At 37.3% G+C, this 19,691-nt stretch overlaps 3 protein-coding genes across 3 annotated transcripts; all 3 read left to right on the plus strand.

Annotated features, from left to right (window-relative positions):
* On the plus strand, positions 1-1,355 carry LOC133330347 (cytochrome P450 6a8-like). Its single transcript, XM_061538807.1, has 3 exons — positions 1-480; positions 553-871; positions 904-1,355. Exons 1-3 carry the CDS (start codon positions 1-3, stop codon positions 1,353-1,355), a joined length of 1,251 nt encoding a protein of 416 aa, XP_061394791.1.
* Positions 1,356-7,504: 6,149 nt separating this feature from the next.
* LOC133330349 (probable cytochrome P450 6a14) lies at positions 7,505-11,969 on the plus strand. The gene is made up of 2 exons (XM_061538808.1): positions 7,505-8,435; positions 11,548-11,969. Exons 1-2 carry the CDS (start codon positions 7,505-7,507, stop codon positions 11,967-11,969), a joined length of 1,353 nt encoding a protein of 450 aa, XP_061394792.1.
* A 3,221-nt stretch (positions 11,970-15,190) lies between these two features.
* Positions 15,191-16,749, plus strand: LOC133330350 (cytochrome P450 6a2-like). The gene is made up of 2 exons (XM_061538809.1): positions 15,191-16,262; positions 16,334-16,749. The coding sequence occupies exons 1-2, from the start codon at positions 15,191-15,193 to the stop codon at positions 16,747-16,749; spliced, it is 1,488 nt and encodes a 495-aa protein (XP_061394793.1).
* Positions 16,750-19,691: the final 2,942 nt, after the last annotated feature.

A 19,691-nucleotide genomic window follows, 5' to 3' on the forward strand; every position in this document is an offset into this window, starting at 1 on the left:
ATGCAGGAAGTCTATGACAACCACAATGGGAAATCCAAGGTGGTGGGTGCCTACATCTACACCAAACCTGTTGCTGTCATAGTGGATTTGGATCTCGTGAAGGCGGTACTGATAAAGGATTTCCATAATTTTTCCAGCCGCATGACCTACAAAAATGAAAAGGATATTTTGTCCCAACATCTATTCAACATAGAGGGAAAATTGTGGAGGCCACTTCGCATGAAATTCTCACCCACCTTTACATCGCGCAAAATAAAATTTATGTTTCCAACTGTGCGAAATTTTTGCGAAGATTTCGTGCGGAATTTTGAAAATTCCATAGAAAAATCGGATATCGTCAATGTCCATTATATGAATAGCCTCTTCACGGTGGATGCCATTGGCACATGTTTCTTTGGCATAGAGTGTAATAGCCTTCGAAATCCCGATGCGGAATTTCTGAAAATAAGTTCGAGAATTTTTACTCGGAAAAACTTTAATGTCAGGTGGCATCTCTTCAAGTAAACTTATGTGGAACTAATGAAGTTTGTGGGTTTTAAGCGGTTTCCCCAGTTTGTAGAGGATTTCTTTCGAGATGTCGTCTGCGAAGGATTCAAGGCCCGGGAGAGGAAACACATAATACGCAATGACTTCGTGGACATACTAATAGACCTCAAAAAATCCGGGGAGTTAAATTTGTCTTATGATCAAATTGCGGCCCAGTTATTTATATTTTTCACAGCAGGATTTGAGACCTCATCCACTTCGATGAGTTATGCCCTCTTCGAACTGGCCAAATACCCTACGATACAAAATAAATTGAGGCAAGATATTTTGGAGATTATGGAAAGACACAACAATCAGCTTACATATGAGGCCCTAATGGATATGAAGTAAGTCCCTCTCCATACAAACCAAAATATTCCCACAATAAAAAATTGAACCTGCTTACAGAAACCCTACGCATGTATCCACCTCTACCTTTTCTGCAACGGGTCTCCCTCAACGATTACCAGCTGCCCAATACAAATGTAAAAATTGAGAAAAATACTGAAGTATTTATACCAGCCTATGGCATACATTATGATCCGGAAATATACGCCGAGCCAAAAGAATTTCGACCCGAACGTTTCCTTCCCCCGGAAATGGCCAAACGACATCCTCAAGCATTTTTGGGTTTTGGAGATGGACCACGAAATTGTATCGCTCTGCGATTTGGACGGATGATAACAAAATTGGGCCTAATTGCCATTTTAAGGAAATTTAAATTTTCTACCATACCTGGAGCGGCAAGGGAGATGGAATTTTCTAATCACAGTATGGTCTTGGTTCCAAAGGATGGAGTCTATTTAAAAGTGGAGAAAATGAAAACCTAACATTTAGTTAAATAAAAATTATACATTTAAAAAACCAGTAAGTAAAGTAGTAAAGTCGGCCTGGGCTGACTATATGATACCCTTCACCACTTTGGGTATATTCAACAGATGAATCCTAAAAGATGACGCGTTCTTGTTATATATCTATATCTGTACCGATTTCAGGGAAACTTGTCAGAGACTAAATTATATTACTTTAGTACGTTGTGTCAATCGGTCTGGCTTTGGCAACATCATTCTAGACTTAATTCAGTACCCTACCAACTAAAAATTCGTGCAAATCGAAAGATATATAGGGACTTTGGTGCACCAATTACATAAAATCGGTCGAAAATATATATGGGAGCTATGTAAAATCAGAACCGATTTTCACGAAACTTAGCACATGTCATTCTAGCCTTAATTCAGTACGCTATGACAAATTTCGTGCAAATCGGATGATTTTCAGAGACTTTGGTGCACCAATTACGTAAAATCGGATGAAAATATATATGGGAGCTATATCTAAATATGAACCGATTTTCACGAAACTTTGCACACATTATTCTAGACCATATCCATTACGCTGTGCCAAATTTCGTGCAAATCGAAGGATATATAAGGACTTTGGTGCACCATTTACCTTAAATCGGACGAAGATATATATGGGAGCTATATCTAAATCTGAACCGATTTTCACGAAACTTGGCAGACATCATTCTAGACCTTATTCATTACGCTGTGCCAAATTTCGTGTAAATCGACAGATATATAGGGACTTTGGTACACAATTTACCTTAAATCGGACGAAGATATATATGGGAGCTATATCTAAATCTGAACCGATTTTCACGAAACTTGGCACACATCATTCTAGACTTTATTTATTACGCTGTGCCAAATTTCGTACAAATCGAAGGATATATAGGGACTTTGGTGCACCATTTACCTTAAATCGGACGAAGATATATATGGGAGCTTTATCTAAATCTGAACCGATTTTCACGAAACTTCGCACACATCATTCTAGACCTAATTTAGTACGCTGTGCCAAATTTCGTGCAAATCGAAAGATATATAGAGACTTTGGTGCACCATTTACCTTAAATCGGACGAAAATATATATGGGAGCTATATCTAAATCTGAACCGATTGTTCCCAATTTCAATAGGGTTCGAACTTGGGCCAAATAAATGAGCTGTGCCAAATTTCATTCAATTCGGATCATAAATGCGACCTGTACTTTGTTTACAATTTAGCATCTACAGACGGACGGACGGATATGCATAAATCGACTCAGAAGGTGATTCTATGCATATTCTCAAAAGGAACCATGTGTCTATCTCGTTTCCTTTTGCCTGTTACAAACATATGCACAAAGACATAATACCCTGTACCACAGTGTGGTGAAGGGTATAATTAAGCTTCTGAAAGGGGCGTGGATTTATTAAAAATATTGTTTGAAACCTCTATCTGAGGTATGGATTTTTTAAAAATATTTTTAAAAACCTCCATCTGAGGCGAGGAAATATATAATCAAAACTCAAATATAATTTTTCGACGATATTATTTGTACAAGTCATCGATCAAGGAAGCTTATCAGTTCTTTACCCGAGTGTTTCGAGTTCATTTGCAGAGGTTGTTGAATTCGTTTCCAAATACAAATCTGGTTAATAGACCAGCGAAAGTGAGTGATCGACATACATTTCTTGTATGTGGAAATTTTCTGAGAAATGCCAATGACTTTTAGATCGTGTTCAAACACTTGAAAATGTGGAACTTGTTCAGATTAACGGTTTATTGTCGTTGCTAAAAAAAATTGAAATATGGCCCGATATTTCCCAACGTGTACATTTGAATAAAATTCTGCTAGTAGTAAACTGAGTCGCCTATTTTTATTGGAGAGGCTATGCTTACACGTTACGTTTCCAACATGAATGGTGGCTACTTTTTTCTACGTCTCCATCAATCTATTTAAACCGGTTTTATAAATGACCCATCAATACAAATACCATGTTATCGCACCCTATACATATTCTTCCGACCTACCTCAAGAATATATTTGTATAATTTTTGAAAGTGATTATAAAACATTAATATGAAGTCTGTCATTAGTAATCAATAAATTATGTTTAATTTTTTCTCTTATCACCAAGAGAGTGACGGTCAGTACCTACATACTTCGTTATCAGTATTTTATGTTATCATTAAAAACTGTGGTTCGCACTTTATTATTGTTGTTGATAAAATTGATAAGCACACTTTAAAGACTCTTAAATATTTTGACGTAGTTCATACGAACATTAAATCTTTGTGCATATGTTTGTAACAGGCACAAGGAAACGAGAGAGACACATGGTTCCTTTTGAGAATATGCATAGAATCGCTTTCTAAGTCGATTTATACATCGTCCGTCCATTAAATTGTAAACAAAGTACAGGTCGCATTTATGATCCGAATTAGATGAAATTTGGCAAAGCTCATTTGTTTGGCCCAAGGACGAACCCTATTGAAATTGGAAAAAATCGGTTCAGATTTAGATATAGCTGCAATATAAATTTTCGTCCGATTTAAGGTAAATGGTGTACCAAAGTCCCTATATGTCTTTCGATTTGCACGAAATTTGGCACAGTGTAAAGAATAAGGTCAAGAATTATGTGTGCAAAATACTGAATAAAGCCTAGAATGATGTGTGCTAAGTTTCGTGAAAATCGGTTCAGATTTAGATATAGCACTCATATATATTTTTGTACGATTTAGGGTAATTGGTACTCTAAAGTCCCCAAATATATTTCTATTTGCACGAAATTTGACACAACTTTCTGAAATAAGCCTAGAATGATGTGTGTTAAGTTTCGTGAAAATCGGTTCAGATTTAGATATAGCTCCCATATTTATTTTCGTCCGATTTAAGGAAAATGGTGCACCAAAGTCCCTATATATCCTTCGATTTGCACGAAATTTGGCAAAGCGTACTGAATTAGGTCTAGAATGGTGTGTGTCAAGTTTCGTGAAAATCCGTTCAGATTTAGATATAGCTCTCATATATAGTTTTGTCCGATTTAAGGTAACTGGTGCACCAAAGTCCCCAAGTATCTTTCGATTTGCACAAAATTTGGCACAACATTCTGAAATAAGCCTCGTGAAAATCGGTTCAGATTTAGATATCGCTCTCATATATATTTTCGTTCGATTTATGGTAAATGGTGCACGATTTGCACGAAATTTGGCATATCATACTGAATTCGGCCCAGAATGATAATTGCTAACATTCTGAAATAAGCCTAGAATGATGTGTGCTAAGTTTCGTGGAAATCGGTTCGGTTTAGATATAGCTCCCACATATATTTTCGTCCAATTTAAGGTAAATGGTGCACCAAAGTCCCTATATATCCTTCGATTTGCACGAAATTTGGCATAGCGTAATGAGTTGAGTCTAGAATGATGAGTGGTTTGTTTCGGGAAAATCGGTTAAGATTCCGATAAAGCTTACATATATATTTTCGTCCAATTTTATGTAAATGGTGCACGAAAGTCCCTATATATCTTCCATTTACACGAAATTTGGCACAGCGTACTGAATTAGGCCCAGAATGATATGTGCTACGTTTCGGGAAAATCGGTCCAGATTTAGATATAGCTCTCATATATATTTTCGTCCGATTTAAGGTAATTGGTGCACCAAAGTCCCTATATATCCTTCGATTTGCACGAAATTTGGCACAAAGCTCTGAAATAAGCCTAGAATGATGTGTGCTAAATTTCGTGAAAATCGGTTCGGTTTAGAACCGGTTTAAATTTGCACGAAATTTGGTATAGCATACTGAATTAGGCTCAGAGTGATATGTGTTAAGTTTCAGGAAAATCGGTTCAAATTTAGATATAGCTCTCATATATAGTTTTGTCCGATTTTATGTAAATTGTACACCAAAATCCTAATATATCTTTCGACTCGCGCGAAAGTTCGCATAGTATACGGAATTAAAACTATAATGATGTGATTTTTTTCTGATAGGGCCTTCAAAAAATAAAACAAGTGAAAGAGCGTTAAGTTCGGCCGGGCCGAACTTTGGATACCCTCCACCATAGCTATACTAACAGATACATGTAATGAAAATATAGGGAACATAACAAAAAGTGGGCATACCGATAATTCTACAAGTAGGCATGTACCGATATGTAAACCATTATGTACACCAAATACAAAGTTCAGCAATTTTTAATCGGGATTTTTCCTAAAATCTGTAAGAACCAAAAAGTGGACTGATACTGATAACGCATGGTGGAGTATAAAATCCTTAAACTGCTGTAATTTAGATTAAAAAGTTATATGAGGCTATGACTAAAGGGGACCAATATTGATTACATAGGGTTGGAAATAGTGAACATTTGGGGATATCTTATATGAGGGCTGTGCCCTATTAATGACCGGTATATGCCAATTTTGAACCCAATATTTTAATTGTTTATCTCAATTATTTCCGTCAGGAGGTATAACTATATTGAGGAGATGCCTAAATATATGCGATATATTTCATTATCGTCATGTTTGAGTTTTTTTTTTATCACAATATCTATAGAAGGCGGAATGCTTACAACAGATGGCTAAATAGTCTTTGTAGGGTAAAAATTGACTTTTCCCCGCAACGACTACCCAACCGCAACACACGGAACAAATCAAAAATTGACCTATATTTATAATTTTTTGTGGAGAGATTTGCTACCCAATAAGAACTCAAATTACTAAATTACAGCCAATTCGGTGAAAAAATCCCCAAAAACTGGAAATTGGGAGGTACCCTCATATGGGGGCTACCAGAAAAAGTGGACCTATATTTATAATTTTTAGTAAGGAAATTTGGTATCCGATAAGAACCCAATGTACCAAATTTCAGCGATTTCGGTTAAAAAACGCTCTCAAGAACCTCAAAATAACGAAAATTGGGGGGTACCCTTATATGTGAGCTATGCCTAAACGTGGACCGATAAGGCCCATCTTCGCACTTGACCTGCCTACAGACAAAAGACGACTTTATGCAAAATTGGCGATCTATCTCAATTCGTTTAGACGCTAGAGTGATTACAACAGACAGACGGACATGGCTATATCGTCATAGAATTTTACGCTGATCAAGAATATATATAGTTTATAGGGTCGGAAATGATTATTTCGATGAGTTACAAACGGAAAAACAAAATTAATGTACCCTCCATACTATGGTGAAAGGTATAAAAAAAGATAATTTTTCAACATATTCAAAATCTTTAGATCGGAATTCTGCTCGTGTCTGCTGTACCTGTTTTTAATAGCTGAAGAATCCCAAAGAAATTATTGTTTCATGTGTCAGATAAGATTAATTTCAGTCGGAATAAATTATTTATGACGTTTTAATTGTGACAAATTAAATATGTATATATATTTTGTTTAATAAACTGGACACGTTCATCAAAAAAATTAATATATATGTATATATTTTATTTTACAACCATTTGTTTTCAATTTGCCAGAGATAAAGGTTCGTTAACATTATAAATGGATTGATTGTGGGATGATTATTAGGCAAGTTTGACAAATTACAGGTCTACGTGCTGGCAGGGGCGTTGGTAGACATGTTATGGGTTCACGAAAATATTTCATATTTGAGTTGCCAATATAGGCGTGGATGTTTTAAAAATATTTTTTTGAGTTGCCAATATAGGCTTGGATTTTTTATATATATATATATATATTATATATATATATATATATATATTTATATATATTTTTGTTTTGTTGTCAGTTTTTAAATATTGCTTTGTTTATTAATTCAAATTTCCCTTTGGTACTAGGCTGACTACGCCCCTGCCTTTTTCCATACACATCAAAATGAAATTAAATATTTTTTTTTCAGAAACAACAAAATAAATATCTTAGTATATTTGCGTGCCATATAAAATATTGAAATTTCTTTTCGAAAATTTATAGTCACTAGAAAACTTCCAAGGCAAACGGTTATCGCGCAAAAAAAAAAATATTCCGAAAAATCATGGCAGTTTGGCTATATGGAGTTCTACTTCTACTCAGTGTTCTATTCTACTTTCTTTATCGAAAATTCCACTATTGGCAACGAAAGGATATACGAACATGGCAAGTCAATCCGTTAATGGGAAATTTAAGGCAGCTGGACACCATGCACCACACCGATATCTTGGCGGAATTATATCAACGCTACAAGGGGAGTGAATGTGTGGCGGGATTCTATATTTATACACAACCTGTTGCGGTTCTCCTCGATTTGGATTTAATTAAGGCTGCCTTGGTAAAGGATTTCAACGAATTCTCCGATCGTTTTGCCTACCAAAATAATAAGGACCTCACCGCGGATAATCTCTTCTTTTGGGAAAGTCAAAAATGGCGGTCGCTGCGTGGTAAATTTTCCACCATTTTCACACCGGCAAAAATTAAATATATGTACAATACGATAAATGCGGCAGCGATGCAAATGAAGGATAGTGTTGCCACATGTTTGGAAAAATCAGATATTTTAAATATTACCGATTTGAGCGGACGCTTCACTACCGATGTCATTGCCAACTGTATTTTGGGCTGTGAGAGTCATAGTCTGAAATTTCAACCCAGTGAATTTCATAATATCGCCCCGGTCACAACGGGAGCGACAGATTTCAATATTCGTTGGAAGCTGTTTGTGGAGACCTATGTCCACATCATCGAATCGATGGGGATACATGTGACATTTTTCCCCAAGGAACTCGAACAATTCTATATGAATTTATTGAAAAATAATTTTATTGAGAGGGAACAGATGAATATCCGCCGCCAGGATTTATTGGATTTGTTAGTGGACTTGAGGAAACTTCAGGATGAAAATGGTAATCCAATATTGACACATAATGAAATTGCTTCGAATCTATTTTTATTTTTTGCTGCGGGATATGAGTCATCGGCGAATACTATTTGTAATTCGTTGTGGGAATTGGCCCGGCATCCGGAATTGCAGGATCATGTACGGCATGAGATACAGTCGGTGCTGGAGGAGCACAATAATGAACTGAGCTATGAGGCCTGTATGAAAATGACCTATTTGGATCAAATTATATCGGGTGAGTGGATTAAAAAAAATAAATTAAAAAAAAATAAATGAAATCGGACGAAACTATATATGGGAGCTATATCTAAATCTGGACCGATTTTCACTAAACATGGCAGGTATTATTCTAGGCTCAATTCAGTACGTTATGCCAAATTTCGTGCAAATCGAAAGATATATGTGGGCTTTGGTGCACCATTTATATGAAATCGGACGAAAATATATATGGGAGCTATATCTAAATCTGGACCGATTTTCTCGAAACTTGGCAGATATCATTCTAGGCTCAATTCAGTACGTTATGCCAACTTTCGTGAAAATCGAAAGACATATAGGGACTTTGGTGCACCATTTACATGAAATCGGACGAAACAATATATGAGAGCTATATCTAAATCTGAATCGATTTGCACGAAACATGGCAGACATCATTCTAGGCTCAATTCAGTACGTTATGCAAAATTTCGTGTAAATCGAAAGATATATGGGGACTTTGGTGCACCATTTACATAAAATCGGATGAAACTATATATGGAAGCTATATCTTAATCTGGATCGATTTTCACGAAACTTGGCAGACGTCACTCTAGGCTCAATTCAGTGCGTCGTGCCAAATTTCGTGCAAATCGAAAGATATATACGGACTTTGGTGCACCATTTACATGAAATCGGACGAAACTATATATGGAAGCTATATCTAAATCTGGACCGATTTTCACGAAACTTGGCAGACATCACTCTAGGCTAAATTCAGTACGTTATGCCTAGTTTCGTGCAAATCGAAAGATATATGGGGACTTTGGTGCACCATTTACATGAAATCGGACGAAACTATATATGGGAGCTATATTTAAATCTGGACCGATTTTCACGAAACTTGACAGACATCACTTTAGACTCAATTCAGTACGTTATACCAAATTTCGTGCAAATCGAAAGATATATAGGGACTTTGGTGCACCATTTACATGAAATCGGACGAAACTATATATGAGAGATATATCTAAATCTTGATCGATTATCACGAAACATGGCAGGCATCATTCTAGACCTAATTCAGTACGTTATGCCAAATTTCGTGCAAATCGAAAGATACATGGGGACTTTGGTGCACCATTTACATAAAATCGGACGAAACTATATATGGGAGTTATATCTAAATCTGGACCGATTTTCTCGAAACTTGACAGATATCATTCTAGGCTCATTTCAGTACATTATGTCAAATTTCGTGCGAATCGAAAGATTTATAGGGTCTTTGGTGCACCATTTACATTAAATCGGACGAAACTATATATGGGAACTATATCTAAATCTGGGCCGATTTTCACGAAACATGGCAGGCATCATTCTAGGCTCAATTTAGTACGTTATGCCAAATTTCGTGCAAATCGAAAGATATATAGGGACTTTGGTGCACCATTTACATAAAATCGGATGAAACTATATATGGGAGCTATATCTAAATTTGGACCGATTTTCACGAAACATGGCAGACATCATTCTAGGCTCAATTCAGTGCGTCGTGCCAAATTTCGTGCAAATTGAAAGATATATAGGGACTTTAGTGCACCATTTATTTTAAATCGGTCGAAAATATATATGAAAGCTATATCTAAATCTGTACCGATTTTCACGAAACATAGCAGACATCACTCTAGGCTCAATTCAGTGCGTCGTGCCAAATTTCGTGCAAATTGAAAGATATATAGGGACTTTAGTGCACCATTTACATTAAATCGGACGAAAATATATATCATAGACCCCATGTTTCTTTGGACAAAATTTGTTTCAAAAATTTACCCAGTAAGAACTCAATGTACCGAATCTCAGCGTATTCGGTTGAAAACGCACTCAAGAACACCAAAATACCGAAAATTGGGAGGTACTGTTATATGGGAGCTAGGCCTAAACGTGGACCGTTATATCCCATCTTCGAACTTGACCTGCCTGCAGACAAAAGACGAACCTATGCAAAATTGCAGCTCCCCATCTCAGGACCAGCACATGAAATGTCTGGACGGACATGGCTAGATCGTCTAAGAATTTTACCCTGATCAAGAATATATATACATTATAGGTTCGGAAATGAATATTTCGGAATGACAAAATTAATATACCCTCCATACTGGAGGGTATAAAAAGGGGGTTATGTGGGGACGACCCCAAAAAGGGGGCGAATATTAAAACATTTTGGCAGGGAGATTTGTTACCATATACGAATTCGGTTGAAAAACGCGCTGAAGAACCCCAAACTACCGAAAATTGGGGGTACCCTTATATTGGGAGCTATCCGAAAAAATGGACCAATATTTATTATTTGTTGTGGAGAGATTTGGTACCTACTAAGAACTTAAATTATTAAATTACACCCACTTCGGTGGTAAAATACGATCAAAACCCCCCAAAATACTTAAAATTATGAGTTACCGTTATATGGGGCTACCAGAAAAAATAGGCCTATATTTATAATTTTTTGTGGAGACATCTAGTACCCAATAAGAACCAAATGTACCAAATTTCAACGTATTCGGTTGAAAAACGCCCTCAAGAACCTCAAAATACCGAAAATTGGGGGGTACTGTTATATGGGAGCTATGTCTAAAAGTGGTCCGATATATCCCATCTTCGAACTTGACCTGCCTGCAGACAAAAGACAAGCCTATGCAAAATTTCAGCACCCTATCTCAATTCCTTCAGAAGATAGCGTGATTACAACAGACGGACGGACGGACATGGCTGGATCGTCTTAAATTTTTACCCTGATCAAGAATATATATATGCTTTATAGGGTCGGAAATGAATATTTCGATGAGTTACAAACGGAATGACAAATTTAATATACCCTCCATACTATGGAGGAGGGTATAAAAATTGAGGGTCTATACAAGGAACGGCCGATCTTAACGATTTTTATAACCTCCACGATAGTCAGTAAATCTATGGTGGAGGGTATCCAAAGTTCGGCCCGGACGAACTTAACGCTTTTTCAGGCTTGTTTCGCTTGTTTTTAAATTTTTAAATTTTTTCAAGGTTCTCTAGAAGTCGTGGACTTTTTTAAAATATTATTTTTCAAGGGTCTATACATTTTTCCAACAAATAATTTTCCTTCTTTCCCGTTCCAGAAACAAATCGCCTCTACCCGATCTTCTCCTATTTGGAACGTCTCACCACGGTCGATTATAAAATACCCAATACAAAACAGGTATTGGAAAAGGGTACACGCATTCTGATACCCATACGTAGTATACACTATGATCCTGATATTTATCCCAACCCAGAAGAATTTCGTCCGGAACGCTTCGATCCAGCTGAGGTAAAACAACGACATCCCCAATCGTATTTGGCCTTTGGTGATGGACCACGTAATTGTATTGGTATACGGCTGGGAAGGTTACAAGTAACCACGGCGATGGTGGCAATGTTATCCAATTATAAATTTTCATTATGTGATCGTACCATCGAACGGGCTGAATATTCTAAGCATACTTTCGCTTTGAAAAATCTCCATGATATATGGTTGCGGGTGGAGAAGTTGGAGGGATAATTTTAAGTAGTATAGAATATAGAAATAGGTATTTTGTATTTTAATAATAAAAGTTATGATTTCAGTTTTTTTAAAAAAGTAGTTTAATGGGCGTTGATTTTTATACCCTACACTACCTACTATGTTATCGGGGTATTACAGCTTTGTGCAGCCCCAAGAGTTTGTAACGGCGCGAAATATTGGTCCTAGACTCACCTTTAAGTATGCCGATCGTCATATCTCGAATAGCCGAGTCGATCTAGACATGTGTGTCCGTTCATCTCTCCGTCTGTCCATTATAATTTGTAAACACGATACAGGCCACAGTTATGGACCAATATTCCCGAAATTGTGAATGTAGGATGGGTTCAGGCCAATTAAGACCCCTATTATTTTTGGTAAAGATCGCTTAATATTTAGGGGATGAAATGGACCAACTACTTAATTTTTGTCGGTTTTTCTGGACGCTCCAGAGGCCGTAATTATGGCCCGAACATCGCGAAATTTTACATGGAGAAGGAGATGAGGCCAAAGAATAAGCATGACTTTTCATAAAGATCTGTGTTTTGATCGCTCCAGAAGCCGTAATTATGGCCCGAACATCGCGAAATTTTACATGGAGAAGGAGGTCAGGCCAAAGAATAAGCATGACTGTTTTGATAAAGATCGGTCAATATTTAGCGGGTCAAATGGACGCTGACTTTTGTGTGAAAAATTACAAAATTTTTATTCTGGGGCGTATATATTTACTCCTGAAGGATATAGACCCGATGAGTTCATAGTATATCCAAGAGGAGTGGTTTGCCTTTAAATTGTTACCAAATGTGAGTGATGCATCCACTCAGATGTGGGAGTTCCACTCAAATATTTACAGGTGCTTACATATTCAGATATCATTTAGAACCCATTACCACATTAGAAGGCGGAAATGTCGCCCTGATCGCTTTGAAATTTTCCATGAAGTTCCAGTTATGGTCAAGGACAACGCCTACAATTTTCGATGATGATCAGATTAAAATTTTGGGATGAAATGGACCGAAAACTTAATTTTGTGTCTGTGTGTTTCGAGTCGAATATAATCCGAACGTCACACACAACACAACATCGTGAAGGGAATGTGGACAAGTGATTAGAACGGCTGTACTAAATATTCGAAAATGTAAGGAAGAAGTGCTGTTGACCTTTAATCGGGTAAGAGGGGGTAAATATCACAAAACATTACCCAGACTCGGAATAAACATCCGCAGAAAATTAGAGTTCCGTGGTAGTTGTGTAGGGTATCGTTTGGTCGGCCCCGTCCGACAATACTGCTCCGCTCACTGGTTTGGCAAATATGTTTTATTCCCTTCACCACACTGTGGTACAGGGTATTATGTCTTTGTGTATATGTTTGTAACAACAAAAAATAATCGAGATATACCCATAGTTCCTTTCCTGAATATGCTTAGAATCCCTTTCTGAGTCGATTTATGCATGTCCGTCCCTCCCACCCTCCGTCCGTCTGTCCATGTTAAATTGTAAACAAAGTATAGGTCGCATTTATGATCCGAATTGGATGAAATTTGGCACAGCTCATTTGTTTGGCCCAAGGACGAACCCTATTGAAATTGGGAAAACATCATTGGTTCAGATTTAGATATAGCTCCCATATATATCTTCGTCCGTTTTAAGGTAAATGATGCACCAAAGCCCCTATATATCTTTCGATTTGCACGAAATTTGGCACAGAGTAATCAATAAGGTCTAGAATGATGTGTGCAAAGTTTCGCGAAAATTGGTTCAGATTTAGATGTAGCTCCCAAATATATCTTCGTCCGATTTAAGGTAAATTGTGTACCAAAGTCCCTATATATACTTCGATTTGCACGAAATTTGGCACAGCGTAATCAATAAGGTCTAGAATGATGTGTGCAAAGTTTCGCGAAAATTGGTTCAGATTTAGATATAGCTCCCATATATATCTTCGTCCGATTTAAGGTAAATTGTGTACCAAAGTCCCTATATATACTTCGATTTGCACGAAATTTGGCACAGCGTACTAAATTAAGTCTAGAACGATGTGTGCAAAGTTTCGCGAAAATCGGTTATGATTTAGATATAGCTCCCATATATATCTTCGTCCGATTTAAGGTAAATTGTGTACCAAAGTCTCTGTATATACTTCGATTTGCACGAAATTTGGCACAGCGTACTAAATTAAGTCTAGAGCGATGTGTACAAAGTTTCGCGAAAATCGGTTCAGATTTAGATATAGCTCCCATATATATCTTCGTCCGATTTAAGGTAAATTGTGTACCAAAGTCCCTATATATCTTTCGATTTGCACGAAATTTGGCACATCGTACTAAATTAAGTTTAGAATGATGTGTGCAAAGTTTCGTGAAAATCGGTTCAGATTTACATACAGCTCCCAAATATAATTTCGCCCGATTTTAGGTAAATTGTCCACTATAGTCCCTGGAAATCTTTTGATTTGCACCAAAATGGGCACAGAGTAATGAATAAAATCAAGAATGATGTCTGCCAAGTTTCGTGAAAATCGGTTCAGATTTAGATATAGCTACCCATATATATTTTCATCCGCTTTATGGTAATTGGTGCACCAAAGACCCTATATATCTTTCGATTTGCACGAATTTTGGTATAGGGTACTGAATTAAGTGTAAAATGATGGTACTAAGCTTCGTGAAAAGATCCATAGCTAGGCCGATTTCCCTGAAATCGGTTGAGATATAAATATATAACAAAAACGCGTCGTCTGTTAGGATACATATGTAGAATATACCCAAAGTGACCCAGTCCGACTTTACTACTTTCCTTACTGGTTATATTTTTTAAAATATTTCTTTCCCATGAACTACCCGACCATAGCAATTGTGCTTTGGGTATGCGAAAAATCTGCCGATTTGTATATGTATGTGTTCCACAATACTCCGACATTGTACATCGTCTTATCAACTTTGTAATTTGTCTAGATGTCGTGAGATAGTTGTTTTAAGACCCACACTGGGAACCTATACATGTAATTATTTTACATTAACGCCAGGGCACTTAAATTTTGTTTACCTTTCGTCTGAGTTACCGCACCAAAACTACTTGTCATCGCTTTATGATACCGAGTGAGCAGTACAAGGGTTGGATTTAAATATCGACAAATAGTTTCATTGCTTCGCAGTTCATTTCGATACGTGCATTTGATATCATCGATACGGCGAATTGCAAAAAAATCCATATCGGACAACATGAATATTTGGTTGATACTAATTTTTACGGTTGTGTCATCGCTGTATGCCCTGTTGAAATTTAAGAGCACCTATTGGCAGCAGAAGGGTGTACCACAATTAAGTGACGGAGTATGGGGAAATATACGCCGCCTCACCTCTATACATAACGCCGATTTGTGGCAGGAGGTGTATGACAGGTTTAAGGGAAAATCTCCCCTGGCCGGCACCTACATCTATACCCGACCCTTTGCGGTGATTTTGGATTTGGATTTAGTTAAACACGTTCTGATCAAGGATTTCCATTCGTTTACGGATCGTTTCACCAACCCTCACAGTAAAGATATTTTAAATCAGCATCTCTTCAATGCGGACAGCACCATATGGAAGGGCTTGAGAATGAAGCTGACGCCCACCTTTACATCGGGCAAAATGCGTTTCATGTTCCCCTCCCTTGTGGAGGTTTCTCAGCAATATGTCGAGACCCTGCAGTCGGAATTGCAAGAGAAATCCGATGGCATTTTGGAAATGTACGACTGGAATGGTCGCTTTACCACCGATGTTATTGGCAGTGTAATTTTTGGTATTAAAACGAATAGTATCCGCAATCCGAATGCAGAATTTCGGCAAATTGGCCAGAAGGCATTTGGGGCGGATCGACCCAATATCAAGTGGTCGCTGGCGAAAAATATGTATATGAAATATTTAAAATATGTGGGTATACGACGTTTCAATCCCATTCTGGAGCGATTCTTTTTGCGAATTGTCAATGATACGGTGCTGGAGCGGGAAAGGCGGAATATTCATCGCAATGACTTCATTGATATTTTAATTGAGCTGAAAAATCAAAAGGATGAGAATGGTCAACCTGTGCTAAGTCTGGAATTGGTGGCAGCCCAGTTGTTTGTCTTCTTTGTGGCCGGGTTTGAGACCTCATCGAGTAACATGAGCTATGGTCTCTATGAATTGGCCAAGAATCCCGAAAAGCAGGATATTCTAAGGCAAGAAATCGTGGAGGTGCTAAAGAAACACAATAATCAGTTGACCTATGAGGCCATGATGGAAATGTCCTATTTGGATCAGGTGATATCTGGTGAGTAGCTCACACAGGCTCACTCTTCAAAATGAAAAAAAACAATCCTAAAAACCTCATCCCACTTCTAGAAACCCTACGCCTCCATCCAGCCTTGGCAATTTTACAGCGGGTCTGTATGGAAGATTATCAGGTGCCCGATACAGATATTGTTTTGGAAAAGGGCACCGCTGTGGCCATACCCGTCCAAGCCATACACTATGATCCGGAGATTTATGAAAATCCTTCGGCATTTATACCAGAACGTTTTGAACATAACGAAGTTCAGAGTCGCCATCCTCAATCGTTTTTGGGGTTTGGTGATGGCCCCCGCAACTGTATTGGCTTGCGGTTTGGCCGTATGCAAGCCAAAGTCGGCCTTATTAGTTTAATATCGAATTTTCGATTCTCTGTTTGCCATAAGACTCCCCAACATTTGGAATGTTCGAATTATAGTTTTGTGTTGATACCTGGTAAGGGAGTGTGGTTGAAGGTGGATAAATTGTAGTCGAATTAAATTTAATAACATTATTTTGTAAATAAAGACACATAAGTTAGGAAAACAAAATTTTTTAATTTTATTTCTTAAATATATTCGCCTTGCGGATTTCAAAAAAAAAAAATTTTTTAAAAAATCCACGACTATTAATTTCATCAAAAAATATTTAAAAACCAGTGAGCGGAGCTGTATAGTCGGACGGGGCCGATCATACGATACCCTACACAACTACCGTGGAACTCTAACTTTCTGCGGATGTTTATTCCGAGTCTGGGTAATATTTCGTGATATTTGCCCCCTCTTGCCCGATTAGAGATCAACAGAATCTTTCCCTTACATTTTCGAATATTCAGTACAGCCCTTCTAATTACTTGTCCCGATTCCCTTCACGGTGTGTTGTGTTGTGATGTTCGGATTATATTCGACTCGAAAACACACAAAAAGGTACGTTTTCGGTCTATTTCATCTCAAAATTTTAATCTGATCATCACCGAAAATTATAAGCGTTGTCGTTGACCACAACTGGAACTTCAAGGAAAATTTCAAAGCGACCAGCGCTATATTTCCGCTCTCTAATTTGGTAATGGGTTTCTAAATAATATCTGAATACGTAAGCACCTGTAAATGTTTGAGTGTAACTCCCACATCCGAGCATATACGACAATATAATTGGTATCAATTTAAAGGTCAACCATTCCTTTTGCATATACTATCAACTTCTGGGCTCTAGGCCCTTCAGGGACAAATATATACGCTATAGAATACAAATTTTGTAATTTTTCACACAAAAGTCAGGGTCCGTTTGACCCGCTAAATACTGACCTATCTTTATCAAAACAGGCATGCTTATTTTTTGGCCCGATCCCCTTCTCCATGTAAAAATTTGAGATGTTTGGGCCATAATTGGGCCCTCTGGAGCGACCAAAAAACCGACAAAAATTAAGTATTTGGTCCATTTCATCTCCTAAATATTATCCGAACTTTACCAAAAACAATAGGAGTCTTCACTGGTCAGAACCCATCCTACTTGGTATAAAAACACGCCTTGTGGGATTTCTCAAAAAATGGAGGAAAGTAGTAATGTTGGGCTGGGCCGACTATATAATACCCTTCACCACGTTGGGTATATTCTACGTATGTATCGTTTTTGTTATATATCTATATCTGAACCGATTTCAGGGAAACATGACAGAGACTAATTTATATTACTTGCCCTATACCAAAATGTGCCCTATACCAAAATTCGTACAAATCGAAAGATATAAAGGGACTTTGATGTACCATTTACATTAAATCGGACGAAAATATATATGGGAGCTATATGTAAATCTGAACCGATTTTCACGAAACTTAGCACACATCATTCTAGACCTAATTCAGTACGCTGTGCCAAATTTCGTTCAAATCGAAAAATATTTAGGGACTTTGGTGTACCATTTACATTAAATCGGACGAAAATATATATGGGAGCTATAACTAAATCTGACCCGATTTTCACGAAACTTAACACACATCATTCTAGACCCAATTCAGTATGCTATGCCAAATTTCGTGCAAATCGGAAGACATATAGGGTCTTTGGTGCACCAATTACCTTAAATCGGATGAAAATATATATGAGACTCTGAACCGATTTCCATGAAACTACGCACAAATCATTCTAGACCTAATCCAATACGTTATGCCAAATTTCGTGCAAATCGGAAGATATATAGGGACCTTGGTGCACCATTTACATTAAATCGGACGAAAATATATGTGGGAGCTATACCTAAATCTGACCCGATTTTCACGAAACTTAGCACACATCATTCTAGACCTAATTCACTACGCTGTGCCAAATTTCGTGCAAATCGGAAGATATATAGGGACCTTGGTGCACCATTTACATTAAATCGGACGAAAATATATGTGGGAGCTATACCTAAATCCGACCCGATTTTCACGAAACTTAACACACATCATTCTAGACCCTATTCAGTACGCTGTGCCAAATTTCGTGCAAATCGGAAGAGATATAGGGACCTTGGTGCACCATTTACATAAAATCGGACGAAAATATATGTGGAAGCAGTATCTAAAACTGAACCGATTTTTACGAATCTTAGCACACATCATTCTAGACTTAATTCAGTACGCTATGCCAAAATTCTTGCAATTGAAAAGATTTCCAGGGACTTTGGTGCACCAGTTACCTAAAATCGGGCGAAACTATATATAAGAGCTATATCTAACTCTAAACCGATTTCCACGAAACTACACATACATCATTCTAGACCTAATTCAGTACGCTGTGCCAAGTTTCGTGCAAATCGAGAGATATATAGGGTCTTTGGTGCACCAATTACATTAAATCGGATGAAAATATATATGGGAGCTCTATCTAAATATGAACCGATTGTCACGAAACTTTGCACACATTAATTCAGTACGCTATGCCAAAATTCGTGCAATTTTCGGTATTTTGGGGTTCCTTAGCGCGTTTTTCAACCGAATTCGCTGAAATTTGGTACATTTGGTTCTTATTGGGTACCAAATATATCCACTAAAAATTATAAATATAAGTCCATTTTTTCTGGTAGCTCCCATATAAGGATACCCCTTAATTTCGGTACTTTGGGGTTCTTGACCGCGTTTTTCAACCGAATTCGCTGAAATTTGGTACATTGGGTTCTTAATAGGTTCCAAATCTCCCCACAAAATATTATAAATATAAGTCCATTTTTTTTTTGGTAGACCCCATATAAAGGTACCCCCAAATTTCGGCATTTTGAGGTTCTTGAGCGCGTTTTTCAACCGAATTCGCTGAAATTTGGTATTTTGTAGCCGTATACGGAAACAAATCTCCCTACCAAAAATTATTAATAGTCAACCTCTTTTAGGCGTAGTCCCTATATAACCACATTTTTTTTTAATAATTATCTGATTTTTCCGCGTTTTTGGTTTGGTTC

This window comes from Musca vetustissima, unplaced genomic scaffold (genome assembly GCF_032173495.1).
Source record: "Musca vetustissima isolate MV318-11 ecotype Yass unplaced genomic scaffold, APGP_CSIRO_Mvet_v1 utg86584, whole genome shotgun sequence".
NCBI lineage: Eukaryota > Metazoa > Arthropoda > Insecta > Diptera > Muscidae > Musca > Musca vetustissima.

Coding starts and splice junctions, on each gene's coding strand:
- LOC133330347 (XM_061538807.1), top strand. CDS start 1: ATGCAGGAAGTCTATGACAACCACAATGGGAAATCCAAGGTGGTGGGT. Junction 481..552: donor TTACTCGGAAAAACTTTAAT/GTCAGGTGGCAT, acceptor CGGTTTCCCCAG/TTTGTAGAGGATTTCTTTCG. Junction 872..903: donor TGAGGCCCTAATGGATATGA/AGTAAGTCCCTC, acceptor AACCAAAATATT/CCCACAATAAAAAATTGAAC.
- LOC133330349 (XM_061538808.1), top strand. CDS start 7,505: ATGCACCACACCGATATCTTGGCGGAATTATATCAACGCTACAAGGGG. Junction 8,436..11,547: donor TTTGGATCAAATTATATCGG/GTGAGTGGATTA, acceptor TTCCCGTTCCAG/AAACAAATCGCCTCTACCCG.
- LOC133330350 (XM_061538809.1), top strand. CDS start 15,191: ATGAATATTTGGTTGATACTAATTTTTACGGTTGTGTCATCGCTGTAT. Junction 16,263..16,333: donor TTTGGATCAGGTGATATCTG/GTGAGTAGCTCA, acceptor TCCCACTTCTAG/AAACCCTACGCCTCCATCCA.